This window comes from Pelodiscus sinensis, chromosome 5 (assembly GCF_049634645.1).
Source record: "Pelodiscus sinensis isolate JC-2024 chromosome 5, ASM4963464v1, whole genome shotgun sequence".
Taxonomy (NCBI): Eukaryota; Metazoa; Chordata; order Testudines; family Trionychidae; genus Pelodiscus; species Pelodiscus sinensis.
This window is the reverse complement of record NC_134715.1, coordinates 53,721,989-53,739,956: the sequence shown is the minus strand read 5'-3', so window position 1 is coordinate 53,739,956 and position 17,968 is coordinate 53,721,989. Positions and strand designations below refer to the sequence as shown.

General features: G+C 41.6%; 1 protein-coding gene across 10 annotated transcripts in view; it reads left to right on the top strand.

The window, feature by feature from the left end:
• Positions 1-1,840: 1,840 nt before the first annotated feature.
• IQCM (IQ motif containing M) overlaps positions 1,841-17,968 on the top strand; it is a 157,227-nt gene continuing 141,099 nt past the window's right edge. For 4 of the 10 annotated variants that reach the window (XM_025185509.2, XM_025185513.2, XM_025185493.2 and 1 more), the window contains exons 1-3: positions 1,841-1,918; positions 2,042-2,104; positions 6,318-6,409. In XM_025185509.2, the coding sequence (XP_025041294.1) occupies positions 6,388-6,409 (22 nt within the window). In that variant the 5' untranslated portion in view covers positions 1,841-1,918; positions 2,042-2,104; positions 6,318-6,387. Of the gene's footprint in view, positions 1,919-2,041; positions 2,105-4,322; positions 4,403-6,317; positions 6,410-7,450; positions 7,532-17,968 lie in introns of those variants that run through there. The other 6 variants (XM_025185499.2, XM_025185501.2, XM_025185515.2 and 3 more) reach the window with 4 other exon arrangements.

Below are 17,968 nucleotides of genomic sequence, written 5' to 3'. Positions count from 1 at the left end.
CAGTGAAACACAGTGTGCAGAGCAGGGCCAGCTGGGGATTCCCTCACTGACCCTGGGCTCCATGTGCCGCTGTCGCTTTGAAATGCTGCGGGGAGCATGGGACCAGTGGGGGACTGCCTGAATCCCCTGCTGATCCCATACACCCCGCAGTGCTTTTGCCTTTGAAGTGTAGCAACAGCCCTTATAGACTATTGCATCGACTATTCAATTAGCCTTTTAATCTAAATTAACATTCCTAATCCACTACCTCCTCCATCCCAAACACACAATGCAATGTAAGATTTCTTCTTCTGGTGACAGTTATATTGTGAACACATTTTGCTCTTTTCCAGTACATTTTACCTGGCTCTTCCACCTTTGTCTGGCTATACTGAAAGGAGAACAGGAGGCAATTGTAATAATTTAATCAGACCACAATTATATTATCAGATGTCTGGGACTCCATGTTTGTTGAACTAATTATCTGGGTTCTACCAACCCCTTCTCATTTTCCATTCAGGTCTCCCCAGCCAACCAAAGGCTCGGACTTTACCACCTCCCCACCCCAGAAGGATTAAGGTGGGCTATAAGAAAAGGGAGTTGGCTCCCTGCCATACCAGTCATAGAAGCCCCGAGTCCCACTCTCCATCGTTCCATTCCTTTAATCAGCACCTCCTTTTAAAGTCCCTTACTAGACCATTTATCTGATCACTAGATGGTCCAGTACCTGCACTGGACATCTGCCCCACACTTACAAAATGTGTTGACATGTATGGAATAACCCACTACCTTAATCACCACAGTAAGTCCTCCCTGACACTCACTGTATGAAAGGCAAAAATAAACCCACTGTACCTTGGCAAATATGGCAGTGAGGGAAAAAATTCCTTCCCAGCCCCCATAAAAGGAGGGACTAGCACAATGCTCACAGGAGGTCCTTACCAAATCTGATATTACCACATCAGGGTGGGTGCTGCCTTGCTTGCTGCCTGGAAAAAGGGTTTCTAATATCTGGGCTTGCACCTTTTAAAATCTTCCACCCTTATGTTTTGGAAAATAAGTCAACATAGCCAAGCTGAAGCCCACCCACCTTTTGTCCGAGTTTCTAATCCTCCTCCTCCCCCACTTGTAAAGCACTGCTACCTTCCCTCTACCAAGCCTAGACAACATCCTTCACCTCCATTTTAAGTGTGGTGCCACCATTCTCTTAAATCTTTGACTTCTGGAGAATTCCACAGAAGTCAATGTGTCATGTTCTAGGAGCCGAGATTAAACGATTCACTGATCTATTTTAATAAATGCTATTTTATCATGCATTTGCTATATAATTTATCTAATGAGTCATCAATTTAGCATGTACTGTACATATTACTGATATGATTTACCAGGTAATACACTTGGTTCAAAAGATGTATTAGATTTGATAGGTGTTGATTAGAAGTCATCTTACTTTGAATTAATCTGATTTACAATGATGTATGTCACTTTCCAAAAGCAATGTATTGGTTCTGATAAATGGCCTATTATTAAGTGGAGAATTAATATATTGTAACAGGTGAAACATTTAAATATTATATGTTTGAAAGATAGTATTTGACTAAACAATATACTGTCTGCATGTCTTAACTTTTCATATATGAAAAGCTATGCTGAATAATATATCTGCATTGTATGTCTTTCTGAGTTTTGAACTATATACTACTTTACATTCTAGATCAGAAATTCATCATCAGGTGATCTTAGTTTTATTTATCTAAGTTTAATCTTCATTTAAATTGTGGTAAAATTAATCTCCTTCCCAGCTGAAACTTCTAGCTTTACATAAGTGAAGATTAATTGATTTCACAGAGTTCTGATGACATCATAAACCACAAGAGCAAGCTTGGAATGGTTCACTGAAGTCACAACATGAAGATGGACTGATAGGTTATCATGTACAGTTAGTATTAATCTTATTTTAGTATAACAAATATGAATTGGAGGGAAAACAATGATTGAAACTTAAAAAGAAGATTTCTAACAGTTGGGAAAGGAATTATTTTAATCTCTCTTTCATTTCCAGAACTAGATGAAGGAATTTGCTCTGCTGCTATATGCCACCTGCAGTATAATGCTCTCCAAAGAGGTAATATTTTCATTGTTGTGAAGAGGTTCGATTTTTAAACTATTTGGCTGTATCCAGCTGTGCTGGGCAACAAAATGGAAACCTAATCCTCAATGCGAGGGAAAAATATAGGTTTCAGTGCATTCAGCCCCGGCTTCCATACTTGACGGTAAGCACCTCCATGCAGTAAGGGTATGTCTACACTACCACCCTAGTTTGAACTAGGGTGGTTAATGTAGTCATTCGAAGTTGCAAATGAAGCCTGGGATTTAAATATCCCGGGCTTCATTTGCATCTTGCCGGGCGCCGCCATTTTAAAATCCCTGTTAGTGCGGACTCCGTGCCCGCGGCTACACGCGGCACAGAGTAGGTAGTTCGAATTAGGCTCTCTAATTCAAACTACCGGTACACCTCATTCCACGAGGAGTAACGGTACTTCGAATTAGAAAGCCTAATTTGAACTACCTACTCGGTGCCGCATGCAGCCAAGGGCACGGAGTCCGCACTAACGGGGATTTAAAAATGGCGGCGCCCGGCAAGATGCAAATGAAGTCCGGGATATTTAAATCCCGGGCTTCATTTGCAACTTCGAGTGACTACATTAACCACCCTAGTTCGAACTAGGGTGGTAGTGTAGACATACCCTAAGGGATCAATCCTTCTGAATGGCACAGGCCTGGAGACGAAGCTGAGGAAGCAGTTGAAATCTGCTTAGACGTTATTTCTATTTGATGTAGTAGTAATTGTCTACTTCATTTCGGGTCTGTCTACACTGCCACCGTAGTTCGAAGTAGGGTGGCTAATGTAGGCATTCGAACTTGCAAATGAAGCCCAGGATTTAAATATTCCGGGCTTTATTTGCATGTTCCCTGATACCACCATTTTTAAATGCCCTGTAGTTCAAACACTCTGCTCGCGGCTACATGCGGCACGGACTAGGTAGTTCGAATTAAAGTTCCTAATTCGAACTACCATTATTCCTCCTGCACCCCAGTTCGAACTACCCTTCCATAGTGTCCTGGAAGGAGAAAGTGATGAGGCTGTGCAGTGCAGCTCCAGAGGGCATCTTACTAACATAGGAGTGAGGAACCCAGGGACGGTCTTCGCAGTGATTCAAGCAGATTTTGCAACATTTATGGGGCTTCAGTTCTGCTGAAGCAGTTGAGGGTAATGGCCAGTGTCCTCCCAGTAACATAATGATTAGGAAATGGCCTCAGGGGAAAATTGGGCTTTTGTAGGCTTAGTTGCCTGTTGCCCAGTAAGCATAAAGACAATTCCTATAACTAGAAACAAAAACGTATTGTAGTAAGACTAATATCTAAAAGTGTGTTACTGCTGAGATCTTGCTAAGATCTTGATAGAGACACACACAGAGAGAACTGTAAATGTCTGACTGCCTTTTGGAACGATCTCCATATTTTTTCACAGTTCTTAAATCTTTTACTGTATTCATTGTTTGATGGTCAGTCAGGTTAAGCAGATAAACAGGCATACAACAAAGGAGGCATAACAGGGTCAAACTTTTCAAAAGTGGTCTCACTAAACTTGATGTGTCTTTGTTTTTGTGTACCCAAATTGAGATCTAAGATTTCTTTCTCAGGGTTGCTTAGCATCCTAACTCCCATCCTCTTCAGATTGTCATGAGATACTCAACGTTTTAGAGAACAGGAATAGGAAGTCATATGTTGGGCATCTAAATATCAGTGATAACTTTTTAATATGTTCACTTGAATATTTCTTTATTAAGGACCTATTTAGCTATCCTTGAATATGTATGAATATACTCTCTACTTGTTGCAAAATGGTCACAGTTGATCTGTACGTGAGACTGATGCCATTTCAAGTTCACCATCTGGAAAGTTCCAGAAGTTCTCTCTATGGCAGAACAGAGGTAGCTGCACAAAATCCTTGCCAATGTGTTTCATTGCTTTGATTGATTTTATATGAGGATGCCGGTAGCAGCTTTTCTTTGCTTCATTGCTCTTCTCATCTATTTTGATTATATTTGCTATAATTTCCTCCCTGTTTTTTCACTTTTTACCTTTTCTCAAATAACCAGTAATCTCTGATTGCTGACATTTCTCTAGATATGAAGGATATCTCAGAAAAGTCTGTAGTGTTGAACTCAGAGGTAAAGATCTTTCTGGACTTCTGCTTTTTTGGGGAGGAAGGGGGCTTGCTCTGTATCCATACAATGGATGTCTTGGATCATACACCAATTTTTGTCTCTATTTTCTAGGGGTAACATCCCACCTCCCTGATAATGATGACACTTGGTTGGTTTCAAGGTCCCTGTGATAATCCTACAGAATTGATTGAGTTCAGTTTTAATTCTGTGTGCTTGGCTCAAGTGTGATAGTACTGTGGCAGAGTACATGGCAGTTAAGTAAAACGAGGCAAGACTGATTGCTCAGTGTGTCCCCAGTTCTTGAAGTTCACTCTTTGAACTTCTTTGCTTTTTCGTATTTTGGTTTCAGTTTAAAGTGGCCATCCCATGATGTGCTGGATATTCACATTACTATATGATCCCAAAGTATCTGGAGTTTTGATCAACTTGATGGTGTTTCATATGGGAGGTGTGCACTTGTCTCACTAAAATTAATATTTAGGAACAATAGGTTTAGATAGTGGCTTTAGGAGGAACTAGAACAAAGCAATTGGATTTTTTAAAACTTCAGTCCATTTTATGACTCCAGCTGCTGTCAAATGCTACTGGGGTAGGGACAGGGCTGGCCCACAACATTTTGGCACCTGAGGTGGGGAGCTCAAATGATGTCCCCCTGCCTCCTCGCTTGAGCCAAAACTTTGAAAGGTCTCAATTCTCTGGGTCCTAGTGGCGCCCCCTCCTACCCTGCCCCAGTCTGGCACCTGAGGCGGCCACCTCAGGTTGCCTCATGGTAAGGCCAGCCCTGGATAGGAAGAAGGATACATCTGAGTGTCTTTTTGATACTCTCCAGCTGAATTTTTTTTCCTTTTTCTTACTGCTAGCTAGCTGTATCCAATACATGACGGCCAGAAGATCATTTCTCTTTGCTAACGAACTATCTTATCTAATTTCTATTCTTGGAAAGGAATCCTGGTCCAATCTGAGATGGGCAATATTTACTATTCATGGGCAGTTTTCATATTTTTCAATTTTCATGCTGCTTTTCTCCTTCTAGGACGTTAAATATTTGCTGTTGGCTGTATATTTTCTTATAATATTTCTGAACTCTTAATGGTCGTGGTAACAAAGTAATCTGATACATTTTAATTCTCAAGTGCCTGTTAGAGCTCAGATAGCTTTGGAATTGCTTGTTCTGGAGCTTTCCAAGGGGTGACCTTTCCAGATGTCATCTTCTCTCACAGCTACTTGTTTTCTACAGCAGCCGAGGGGCATTCTCCTCTCCCCCCAGAAAATAACTCTTGGAGAATGGGTCTCTTCCAAGTACATGAATTAGAAGTTAAAACAAATTTACGCATGAAGCTTATATCTGTGAACAAAATAACACATGTAAAAGTACCAGACTAACTGTAGCTTCTTGGAATATAGCAAACTGAATGTGTGTGTGTTAGTGAAGTCATGACAAAATGACATACTGTATTTTCCGGCATATAAGACGACTTTTGATGCTAAAAAGCATCCCCCAAAAATCGGGGGTCGTCTTATACGCCGGGTATACAGGCGGCGAGGCAGCCCGAGCCCCTCCGCAGCTTTGCAAAGCCTCGGGGGAAGCCGGTGGCGGGGCATCCCAGGTGCGCCTGGGCTGCCCCGCCGCTGGCTTCCCCCGTGGCTTTGCAAAGCCGCGGAGGAGCTCCGGCGGCGGGGCAGCCCCGCTGCTGGGGCATCCTCAGAGGCTTTGCTCCCAGTGTCCCTGGTCTGCTGGAGACGGTCCCCAGCAGACCAGAGGCACCGGGAGCAAAGCCGAAGCGGCGGTGGGGTGCCGCGCTTCTGAGGCTTTGCCAGAGCTGCTGTGGCTTTGCTCCCGGTGCCTCTGGTCTGCTGGGGACTGTCTCCAGCAGACCAGGGACACTGGGAGCAAAGCCGGGGAGGCGGAGGGGCGCTGGGGTATAAGATGAGAACCTATCTTTTAACTACAAAATTAGGGGGTCGTCTTATACGCCCAGTAGCCTTATACGCCGGAAAATACGGTAGTCCAGAGAGTGGGCTCAGGCTGCTCAGGTCACATTAATGGGACACATTTGCATATTCACTTATAAGACAAGATAGTTTAATTAAACTATTTTTATTTAGGAGAAACAAATATTTGCCTGGGACTGGAACTCGTTAACTATAGCTGAGCCGTTGACTTCAACTGAATTTTATGGACACTACTCGAACAAAATGTAAGTGAGCACATATAAGCAATAGTCGCATATTTATATAGTTAAATATAACAAGGTAACAAAGGGGGAAATAGTATCAGAGGGGTAGCTGTGTAAGTCTGAATCTGCAAAAGGGGGAAATATAGTACTATTTCATCGTAACATCTACAGAGTGCTTTAAATATACTAATTTTTACAACAATTCTGAATAATGGATTGTTGTTGTTCACAGATAAGAAAACTGAGGCAGAGAGGTTTAGCAATTTGTCAAAGGGAAGCAGTGTCAGAGCTGGAATGAGAAACCTAGAAATTAATGGTTGGTGGTCTTGTGCTCAGACTTACTATTAGGCAACATTACTTTCGCACCACTATAGCAATTTATTAGCCAAAAGTGGAAGAGGAAAATATGCCAGCTACATTCCAGACTTTTTTAAATAGATTATACTCTAGCCACTGTGTACTTTCTTGAAATTTCAAAGTTAAATGAGACTTTTCCAAATGAAAGCTACCTTTTGTGAACTGTTGTTCAGCAGGAAAGGACTCACTGCTCAAAGATCTGCTTCATATTTCTTCATGCAATGTTGTTTATCCTCATAATAGCTGACTTCTGAACATAATCTATGAAGTAATATCTTTAATGTCAACACTGCAAGGTTATTTCTTTTTCTTTTTCTTTTTTTTTTTTAAAGTAAAAGGTAGTGGCATGGTAAGAAGCAGTTAACCAAAGGTCATTCTTGGTAGAAACAACAGTTCAGAGAAATAGTCTAGATTTTAAGAATTATAGAAATACATTTCATGCACTCTTTCTGAAAAATGACTCTACTTTGTGAAGTATAAAAACTGAATGCTCTCCTGACTGACTGTAGCTACTTGAACATAGTCATTTTCAAGAATTGTATTAGGAGCTCCAGTGTCATTTTGATGAGGAAGAAATGTTTTCAATGATTAGAATTAAGAGGCTTCTTGCTGAGTGTCCTGCTGCTCCGCTAGTCATTGTTTCAATCACAAGAAATAACCCTGCAGTGATGTATCAAACTTTTCTACTTCCTATGGTGCATTCAGAGGTCAGCTGCACTGAGAATACAGAAGCCTCTGTGATAGAATAAAAGGAAGCCTGCGACCTTATAAATCATCATGAAAGAGGTAAAAATTGATGCCTTAAGAAAACAGGATTACTTTTTTGTTCAGATAGAAGGATAAAGGAATAAGTTATATTTTTGGACAACTTTTTGAGAGAGGAGAAATAAAGGCTCTGCAGCATCTACTTTGAGATAATGCGATATTGGTTTTGGCCAGTTTTGCATAGAGTGATGAGTTGAATACTCTGTATTACTTGTTCATATTTTGAGAAGCCATTTTCATTTGGGTTATAATTCTAAGATGACTTCTAAGGATAAACATTGATGCTTGGAAACCTTAAGAGTCAGGGAAAATTGTAAGCAAATTGTATATTTGAAAAACAAATGGCAGTTCATTTTATAGGGAAGTATTTGCTCAGTTCCTCTAGGTTGCATATACACTGCACCCTTACCTCGAAATAAGCTATGGAATTTGTGTTAAACAAATTGTGTAGCTTATTTTAAGGTAATTTCAAAATAGCTTATTTTGAAATTTGGCACTGTCTAACACTGTGCTAGATTTTGAAATAAAACATTATTCCAACAAGTCCCTTAGCGCTACAGGGATGCTGGAATAGCACACACATTATTTTGAAATATATTTCAAAATAATGGGCATGTTTAAAGACATGGAATAGCTATATCGGGATACTTCTTATATAAGCTTAGCAGTACAGGCTGTACCTCCCAAAACCAGCACTCTTTGGTCTAGCAACATCCGTGCTCCAGTAGGACCACAAATGTTCCTGGATCAGAGAGCCCTGGAAGCCTCACAGCGGGAGGGCCAGCAGACCACCTGAGGGCAGTGGAGCCCACAGCAGCAGCACTAGAGCCAGAGCCCATGGAAGTCCAGCAGGGACTGGAGCCCATGACCTGGCAGCCTGCCAATGGCAGCAGGGCTGGTGACGTGGCCAGGGTGAGCACAGGTGCAAGGGGGAGAGGGAGGGAAGACAGCAGTTGGGTCAGTAAGGGAGCATAGGCTAAAGAATTTTAGCTGGTCACTTTTTAATCAAGCCCATAATGTTAGGATTTCTTTTAGAAAGACATCCAATCTTAAAGACTTCACCACTTCCCTGCTCCAATGATAACAGTTCTCACTGTTAAAAAAATAAATGGAGCATTAGTTCTACTTTGAATTAGTCTAACTTCTGCTTCCACCCAATGGATTCTATTTTACCTTTCATTGCTACACTAAAAAGCCTTTTACTATTTGAAATTTTCTCCCCATGTAGGTACTTATAGAGTGTGATCAAAGCAACTTTAACCTTCTCTTGAATAAATCAAATAGATTGACCTTCTTTGAAAACTACCTAGCAGTAAGATACTATTTTTCCAGACCTTGAATCACTCTGTTTGCTCTTCTGAACCCTTTCTTCAGTTCCATTTATAGCATTACAATAATGGTCTCACTAGTGCTATATATGTAGGTAATACAACTTATACTTCTTTCCTCCAGATGGTACATCCAAGGACTACATTAGTCCTCTTAGCCACAGTTTCACAATGGGTACTCATATACAGTTTGTTGTCCATCACAATTCCTCAGTTCTTTTGAGATCACTTCATAGAATACAGTCTCTCATCTTATGTGACCTACTTTCTTTGTTTCTAGATTTCACCTTATATTTTAAATGATAAATAGCTGTTTTAAAATTCAACAGAAGCTGCCTTAGAGATTGTTCTGTAGAACCAACAAGCCCTTATTTGCCACCTGAAATGGGGTGGCACTCGGCTCCTGTGAGTGCCCCCTTCTGGTAGAGTGCAAGTCTGCGCTCCCTTAATCTGTCAGCCAAAAGCCTCTTAGGCAACTCAGCCCTCCAGCCAAGTCACATAACCTGTGTGTGGACCATCACAAACCCCTTCTGGGGTACATTCTTAACAGGGGCCCATCTTGGTGCCCTCTGTTAGTTTCCTTCTTAGTCTGCTCCCCATTAGGGTAGAGAGTGGTGCCTCCAGGGCTTCCCTTCCTGGAGATAGTCCTTGCCTTTGCCTCAGGGCTCTGCCTCAGTCTCAATATAGTCCACAATACCTCTCCACACAGAGCTCTCCATGGTGCTGCTGTTCCCTCAGCCAGCCAGTCACCTAGTCTTCACTGCTTCAGATTGCCAGTGGCACTGAACTGACTCTGTTCCTGCAGCTCCTTTTAAGGGACTTCTTGGCCCCTGATTGGCTGGTTCCTCCACAGCCATCTAGCCATGGCCTTCTGGGACAAAGTGTGGCAAGGCCACAAGACTCCACTACGGAGTTTTGGGGCCTGGTCACCCCATTACTCCACCTCTACCAATTTTCTTTTCTATCTGAAAACCTTGCCAACAATAATTCTATGCTTGCTTACAAATCATTGACAAGTATTAGAGTATTGGGCCCCAACAGAGCCTTACAAGACCCTATTTAAAAACAATTCTGTTGGATGGTCTTCCTATAATAAGTTTGAGGTCTATCAGTTAGGTGGCTTTTTAATAAATGTGTTAGGTACTGTACTACATTTAAAAAAATCAAAATATCATGTGGCAATGAGTCAAATGCTTTATGGAAGGAAGTATAAGCATATCATAACATGGTTATTTTAACCAATTTTTTTCTTATAAAACAAAACAAAGCTCTGAATCTTACAGTCGGGGCTCAAAATCCAACCCTCCATTTCCATAAAATCAGCTCATCTTTTGGAGACGGTAAGGAAGTGGTATTTTGCAATTCCATTTTGTATTCTAAAGTGCTTTTCAAATTTAAAAATATCAGAACAGCTTGGGTGGGTGGGAAGAGTCCTGCTGTTCTCAGTGGGAAGACTGGGACTTGATGCTGAGACTCGATGGGAACAAGAGTTGCTGTTGCAGGGCTAGTTACTCCACTGTCCCTTCTCTGATCTTTCCAAAGCCATTAGCTTAGCTGCCTTCTGGCTTTATCTTTGCTGGGGTGAAATCATACATTTTTCCCATTCTTAAGACAGGCCCTGGCTTATAGTACACAGTCTAACAATTATACTCACCCAATAGGTACAATTAGGCCCAGCACCTCTATTTCTTCTCTTTAGGACTCTAGAATGAATGTTGAATAGAGTGACCAGAATCGAGTGACCAGACAGCCTTCTTAAATCAATGTGTTTAACCTCAACATTAGGAATAAAGCCTTTAGAGAAAAGGATTTTAGAACAATAAGCAATCTCTGTACATGTCCATTTTAACTAAAACCCTATCACCCTATGATAGATGGCTTAATCAGGTTTATCTTCTTTAGATATCCTAGTGGGTTTGGGGTTGACAATGAACAGCTCCCCGATGGAAATTGCTTTGCCTCTGGATATAAAATCTTTGAAACAGTTTGTCATGGGGTGGTTATGCCCATTTCCACTTTGAGGCAGGGCTTTAAGCCTGTCAGACACCTCAGTGCATGTTCTACCCCATGAGTGTCACAGTCCCAAGTGTCCCCAGATCTCTCACTATCCCTTCTCCCATACAAGAGTCCAGCTATCAAGGTCCATAGCAACCCCACTGTTGCAATAAGGCAATAAGATCTGGTGGCCCAAGTCAGTACAAATCCCTGTTCTCAGGGCAATAGAGTCCAGCTGTCTGAGTCAATAGCAGCCCCCAGTGTATAGGACAATAAGGCCCACTGGCCAAAATCAGCACCAACAGCTCCCTGAAGTAAGACCTAGCAGCCAGAGTCCACAGTTACAGCAGTAGCACCCCTTTTGGGGGTTAGTGGGATGAGATAGGGGGCAGTGTTCCGGCTAAGCTGTAAGTCACAGCAGCATAGCTTCACAAGAGATGAATCAGCCCCACCAAGTCAATCAGCCCCACCCAAACATGGAGCCCTGAGCTTTTGAGCGCACAGCATAGGCGGAACATGGGTAGGGGGACCCAAGCCCTCACTCTCCAACAGATCCCAGCCCAGGGCTCTATAAGTGGTGGGTGGGTCCCACCATTAACTCAGAGGGGAATCCCCCACTACACACTGAGCTCTCAGAGTTATGACCACCTCGCCCTGCACCGCTTCCTACCAGCCTCCCTTGGTGGTCTGCTTCCTCTCCAATTTCATCCGGGCTGAGGGCTTCTCCGGCTGTTCTCCACTGGCTGGTTTCCATGGCTCCGTCCATCTGCCACTCTTCTTCCAGAGCTCCCAAAGCAGCTCCTTCCTCCACAGTGGTCAGCCCTGACTGAGCTGGTCCAGGGGTCTTTATACTCGTCTTCCAGCTGAATCACAGCAGGGCTGTGGTGGTGGGGTGCTCTAAACCAGTTAGCCCAATTTACCACTTCAGGTCCAGTGTGGGGTTGGTATACCCCATGACACAGTTTAAGGATCTTTTACTCTGCTGGCTCTGAGAATTGGCCCCTTGTAAAAATGAAACTAATTAGAATTAAGAACCCAAGGAATGGTGGGTAAATATTCTAGTACCTAGCTCATAAATAACTTCAGAGCAGCCCCATGACTATCACAAGAGGTACATGCTGGTGCCTTCTTTGTGTTCCCTTTGTCTTAATACCTGCAAGATCTAAGGGCAGTTGTAATGTGTCAGGGGATTCACCCAGTCTTTCTGGAAGTGGAATTTGGGGTATGCATGACTTAGCTGAATTTTGTTGACTCTTAAGGCTGGGATCTTCAAAAATGCTCATCCTTGGCCCAAATCTGTTTTTAAAATAGATAGTAAGATAATCTACATGAGCTAATTATTGGGATGTTTACTCTGTGAATGTGTGGTTTGGTTTAAAAGCAGACTATAAAGAAAACAAGAAGAATGACTCAACCTAAGCCACCTCCTAAAAAACACTTCAGAGTTAAGTTGTTGAGGTCAATGTGTGGTGTTCTCTTGCCAATGCTCGATTTGACCTAGTGTGCATTCTCCCAGAAAAATTTAAAGAAAGCATCCATTCTACTGAATTATAATGGCTTTCTTAGGGCTCCTGTTTAGAAAAATAATTCAGATTGTTTAGTCAAAGGGAGGAAAGATAAATGAATGGCTCTTTCATTACAATATGTTCATTTTTACCATGTAATACATGATTAGGCGGTGGTTCATTTTTTATGTATAATTACACAACTCTGTTACATGAATAAAGATATAAAATAATCATGCAGAGTAGAGTAATATATCATTCAGGTATTTATGGAGCAAAGAGACAGGTGTTTAGAGAGAATTCTTAATAAAGATAAATGACTGAAACTTACTTATGTGCATTTGTTTCCCATATGAATAGACTGTGAAAAGGATACTCAGACCAGATCAAACTATGATCACTATGATGATGTGGGCCTTGTAATCAACATACGGTACTTTATACTGTATCATGTTCAGTTGGGCTACATAGTCACACTGGGGAAGTGCGCCTCCCAGCCTGGATTGTTAGACTCGGTGGAACAAGGTTTGCATGCTAACTTTGAAGCCTAGGCTTCAGAGCACTTCAAAGTGCTGTCTATGCAGCTATTTTTAGAGCACTAGCTTGAGTCCTGCTAACCTGAGTCTAGCGGCCTGGAATGGGAGGCTTGCTTCTGCGAGATGTGTAGACATACCTTAAGTCTCCCTTTTCTTTCTGCTGCTCTATCTTTTTACCTCCAAACTCATGGAATGCAAAATTTGTAAATGTTGCCTTCAGTTCTTCTTCTAGAACTCCAGCCTATATAATCTCTGGTCAAAGTGCCATCCTCTGCACTACACAGAAATTGCTCTCACCTGGCCAAATCTTAGGACCTCTCTTAATTCCTGTTCTCCATGCTGCTAGAGACACCCACAATCAAACCGCCTTTCTGTGCCAGGAAAAATAATGAAGCAAATCATTAAGGAATCAATCTGTAAACAGTCTGAAAAAGAGAAGACTGAGAGGGGACATGATATCAGCTTTCAAGTATTTAGAAGGGTATCACAACGAAGAGTGAGAAAAATTATTCTCCTTAACCTCTGATGATAGGAGAAGCAGCAATGGGTTTACATTTCAGCAATGGAGGCTTAAATTGGACGTGAGGAAAAACTTCCTCACTGTCAGGGTGTTTCAGCACTGGAATAGATTGCTTAGGAGTGTCCATAATTGGAAATATTTAAGATCAGGTTAGATAGACATCAATCAGGGATGATCTAGATGGTGCTTGGTCCTGTCATGAGGGCAGGGAACTGGACTTGATGACCTCTCGAGGTCCCTTTCAGTTCTAGTATTCTATGGTTCTAGTTTCTGGAAGGCATTTTATTGTGTACCATTCAAAGATCTAATTCATACCTTTCCTGAGCTGATAAAACCTTTTCCAGTTCTAGTACTTTATGATTCTGTGATTCCGAAAATCTTGTTTTCCATTGACTTTGGTGTCTCTTTTATTCTCTGCCAATTTTTCTGATTATGTCATCATCACATCTTTCCCTGAGGTTTTTGTGCCCCCTTCTTTTTTTCCTTTTAACCATTTCTCTGGGTGATTTTATCCATTAATATTACTTCAACTATTTACTTTTTAGTGAGTCCCGGGATATCTGTTGGAAAAGTAGCAGATCCAATAAATTCTTAGGATGTGTTGGGGATAACTTCTTGTTTCAAAAGGTGAGGCTGTAACCTGGGGACAGCCAGTTTGGTTTTGGTTCTGGCTAATAGGGAAGAATTGGTTGTGACTATGAAGGTAGAAGATAATTTGGATGATAGTGATCATGAAATGATCAGCTTCATGATTCTAAGGAAAGAAAGGAGTGAGAGCAATAGAATAAGGATAATGGACTTCAAGAATAGATTTTTAGCAAGCTCAGAACTTGTCAGAAGAGACTCGTTGGAAGAAAATCAAAGAAGAAAGGAGTTGAAGAAAGCTAGCAGTTTCTCAGGAGACAATATTAAAAGGCAAAAAGCAAACTATCCCAATAAAAAGGAAAGAGAGTATAGCAAAAGGCCACTGTGGCTGCAGTAAGCATTCTTTAATGACTGAACATTAAAAAGGAATCTTACAAAAAGTGGAAACATGGATAAATTTCTAAAGATGAATACAAAAGAAAAGCCTGAGCATGTAGGGATAAAATCAGAATGACTTTAGCAGAAAGTTAGTTGCAGCTAGCAAAGGACATTAAAGATAATAAAAGACAATTTAAATATATTAGGAACAAGAAAAAAGAAAGTGTCTACCTATCAGGCTAGGATAGGTAAGGCAGCTAAGAACAGATGACACCCAGAACTCTGGAGTTGCTTAATGCCTATTTTATTTCAATCTTCAAGAGATTTTTTTTTTTAATTTGAAAAAAAAGTGAACTATGACCAGATACTCAACAGGATTCATATTAACAAGAGGTAAGGAACACAAGCCATAATAGGGAAAGAACAGGTCAAGAAATATTTGAATAAGTTGTATATGCTTAAGTTGGCAGGCCCTGATTAAATTAAACTTAGGGTACATAAGGGATCTAGTTGAAGTAATCTCAGAACTAAAATGCAGGACAATGTAGCACTTTAAAGACTAACAAGATGGTTTATTAGATGATGAGCTTTCGTGGGCCAGACCCACTTCCTCAGATCAAATAGTGGAAGAAAGTAGTCACAACCATATATACGAAAGGATACAATTAAAAAAAATGAACAAATATGAAAAGGACAAATCACATTGCAGAACAGGAGGGGGATGCGGGGGGGGGGGAAGTGTCTGTGAATTGATGATATTAAAGGTAGGGAGAGTGGGATGTTTGTGAGTTAATGGTATTAGAGGTGATAATTGGGGAAACTGTCTTGGTAATGGGTGAGATAGTTCAAATGCTTGTTAAGTCCTTGTTGGAAAGTGTCGAATTTTAACATTGGGTTGGAGTAGGGGGTGGCACTTACCTTGAGGGGAATCCCTGAAGTGGTGGCATGCCCCTGCAGCTTCTATGGGCTAGGAGGCTGGGGGGTTCCCGGCTAATAGGAGCTGAAAAGTCGGAGCTCGTGGTGGGGACAACATGTGGAGGAGCCCTTTGGCCTTCTCTCCACATAGGAGATGAAAGGCTGTGCTTACAGCTTCGGGGAGCTGTGAAAAACCAGGAAGGGAGGTAGAGGAGGGGTAAGTGTATAATCAATTGTCTGTAACATAAAACAATTGTGGATGATTTCATTTGGGAATTAATAGATGGGGTAAAGAAGGGGATGCACCTCTGAAAGATCCCATAAATGTGAGCAGGTAGGAGAGAGGAAAGTCAGTCAGTTTTGGGATTTATTAAGGTCATAGGAGCTGACTTCCCGCATTCTCGAGGAATGTCTGACTCCAGCTCTGCCCAGGCCTAACCCCACGCTGCCGTCTGCTGCTCTGCCTCTTCCTTATCCCTCCCCCTAATTTCTCCTGCATGCCACTGAACAGCTGATCATGATAGGTGGGAGCTGCTGATTGGCTGGGTCCATTGGCAGGCAGGAGGGACAGAGCTGGGTGGGAGGGAAATGCTGATCTTCTGGACTGCTGGTGGCTGCCAAACACCCATAGTTTCCCCCCTCCTCCCGCATAGGGACTCCAGCCCCAGCACACCCAAAGAGTTGATGCCTGCTATTGAGGCAGAAGGATTTTGTGAGCCATGTGCTCCATTAAGCCTGACCTAAATACAGAGAACTTAGATAAGCATTTGAGGGAGCTCTTTAGTTGGTGTCAGTTGTTGTAGTCCCATTGACTTTCACTCAGTTTGTTTATACCACATTAAAGTCTATCCCCCAACTTTTGATGAATATTAATATTTATCTGTTTCACCAAGGTGTAGAATGGAGGGGAACCCTGTGTACATTCATTTAGCATTTTTGTACAGTTATTTGATGAGATGCAGCTAATAATCTGCTTCCTGCAGCTCTGTATGGGGCTTTATAAACTCTCCTATATGTAGGTACCCTCTTTTATAGAAAGCCCATTGGGGATTCTCAGGACACAGTGTAGAGAGGGCATTGGAGTCAGACATTGTTTGCCAGGTGTGTTTTTTTTGTGGAGAGAACCTGATTTTAAAGAAAACGAGTGAAGGTAGTATCACTGGAGTTAGACAGCTTTGCTACCAGGGATGGATTAGTACCATGTAGATGAGTTTAAAGTTATTAGCCACTGATTCAACTGAAGTCAGGCTTGGCTCAAGTTTTCCTTCTCAGGGTGGATCTGGTGTGAGCACCATGAAGTTTGCTCTGTGGATATTTTTTTCAGTCCAGAATCAAACTCTTCTGGTTGTGGGAAAGTTGGAGCACATGATGCACTTGCCTTAGTATCATGTTACAAAATGTTTCCTCCCTCTGTTATACGCTTTTGTATGTGCTGGTTGGAGGCTGTCTTCTTCTTCAAAGGCTGCTGGAGTTCCACCATGCTGTATGTATCCCATGGGCCAGATTCCTGTCATTTCTGCAATCCCTTTATGCTGCTCTTGTTAAACTAAAGTTCTGTATCAGACTTTTGGGGAACACCCCCAGTGTTGCAGTGTAGGTGAAATGCTACACTGCTCTTGAGGTAGTGGTATGCTGGGTGAGGAGGGCAGAAATGAGTCAAGTTGTGGGTGGAGTGCATTGTTCCCCAGCTGTTCTGAGTAGTAGAACAGCCAATAGACAGCTGTGCAAAGCTGACTCTGCTTTGAGCAACCCAGGGGATGAATTTGGCTCAATGTGTGAAGCAAATGATGGAAGCTTAGTATAGGGTTAAGGTTCAGTAACATGGAAATTAAATATGGGGTCAAATCCATTTAAAATATGTATTGCTTAGTGAGGAGTCAGTCTCTGTAACTTTTCTTAATTGTGGCTCCTGTTGTTTGATCTGCATGGGCATCACTAGCTATTCCAACTGCAAGAATGTGTTCTTACACTTCTTTGGGTAATAGAGCTATTTTCAGTCTGGATGTGGGTCATCTAACAGACTTTGGATGTTAATAAAATAGTTCATAGTAATAAGATACATCTTTAAAATATTTTGAATAAAATATGCTACATTTGGTTCTAGTATATTGAGAGAGCTGTATTAGGTTTTTCTGAGGAAAATGAATGAGTCTAATGATAGTAAATGGAAATGGCTTCTGCCTAACTGGGAGATTATTAGCAGAAAGTTGAATAGTGTAAGAATGGTTTACTTATAGTAAGTGACTAGTTGTTAAATATGAAATATTAAACTTTGATCAAGACTGGCAAGGTTCTGCTGATATCTGGCCAAATAGCTGAGTTTTATGGAATTTATACAACCTGTTTGCAAGTTTTTGTAAGCCAGCAGAGTTTTGAAGTCCTGAGGACTTTGCTCTATCCCACTTTAAAAAATGTGTTTAATGAATGGGGTTTGGCTATCTTAAAAGGGAATTAGCATTGTATAGTCAGGTATTCAAAAGTCAGCAAATGTCAAAAGTTTCTTCTTATAAAAAGAACATCCTTTGCGGTTTCTCAAACTTCTGAATGAGTGCACAGCTGTTAGTGTAACAGTTATCTCAGAATAGCCTTTGATTCTTTTTTAAAAAAGAAAAATATAGCAGATGCATGCCCTGCAGTTAGGTCAGCACAGCAGAGAAAACTGTTGACAGATTTTAATTATGGCCAGTTTAATAACT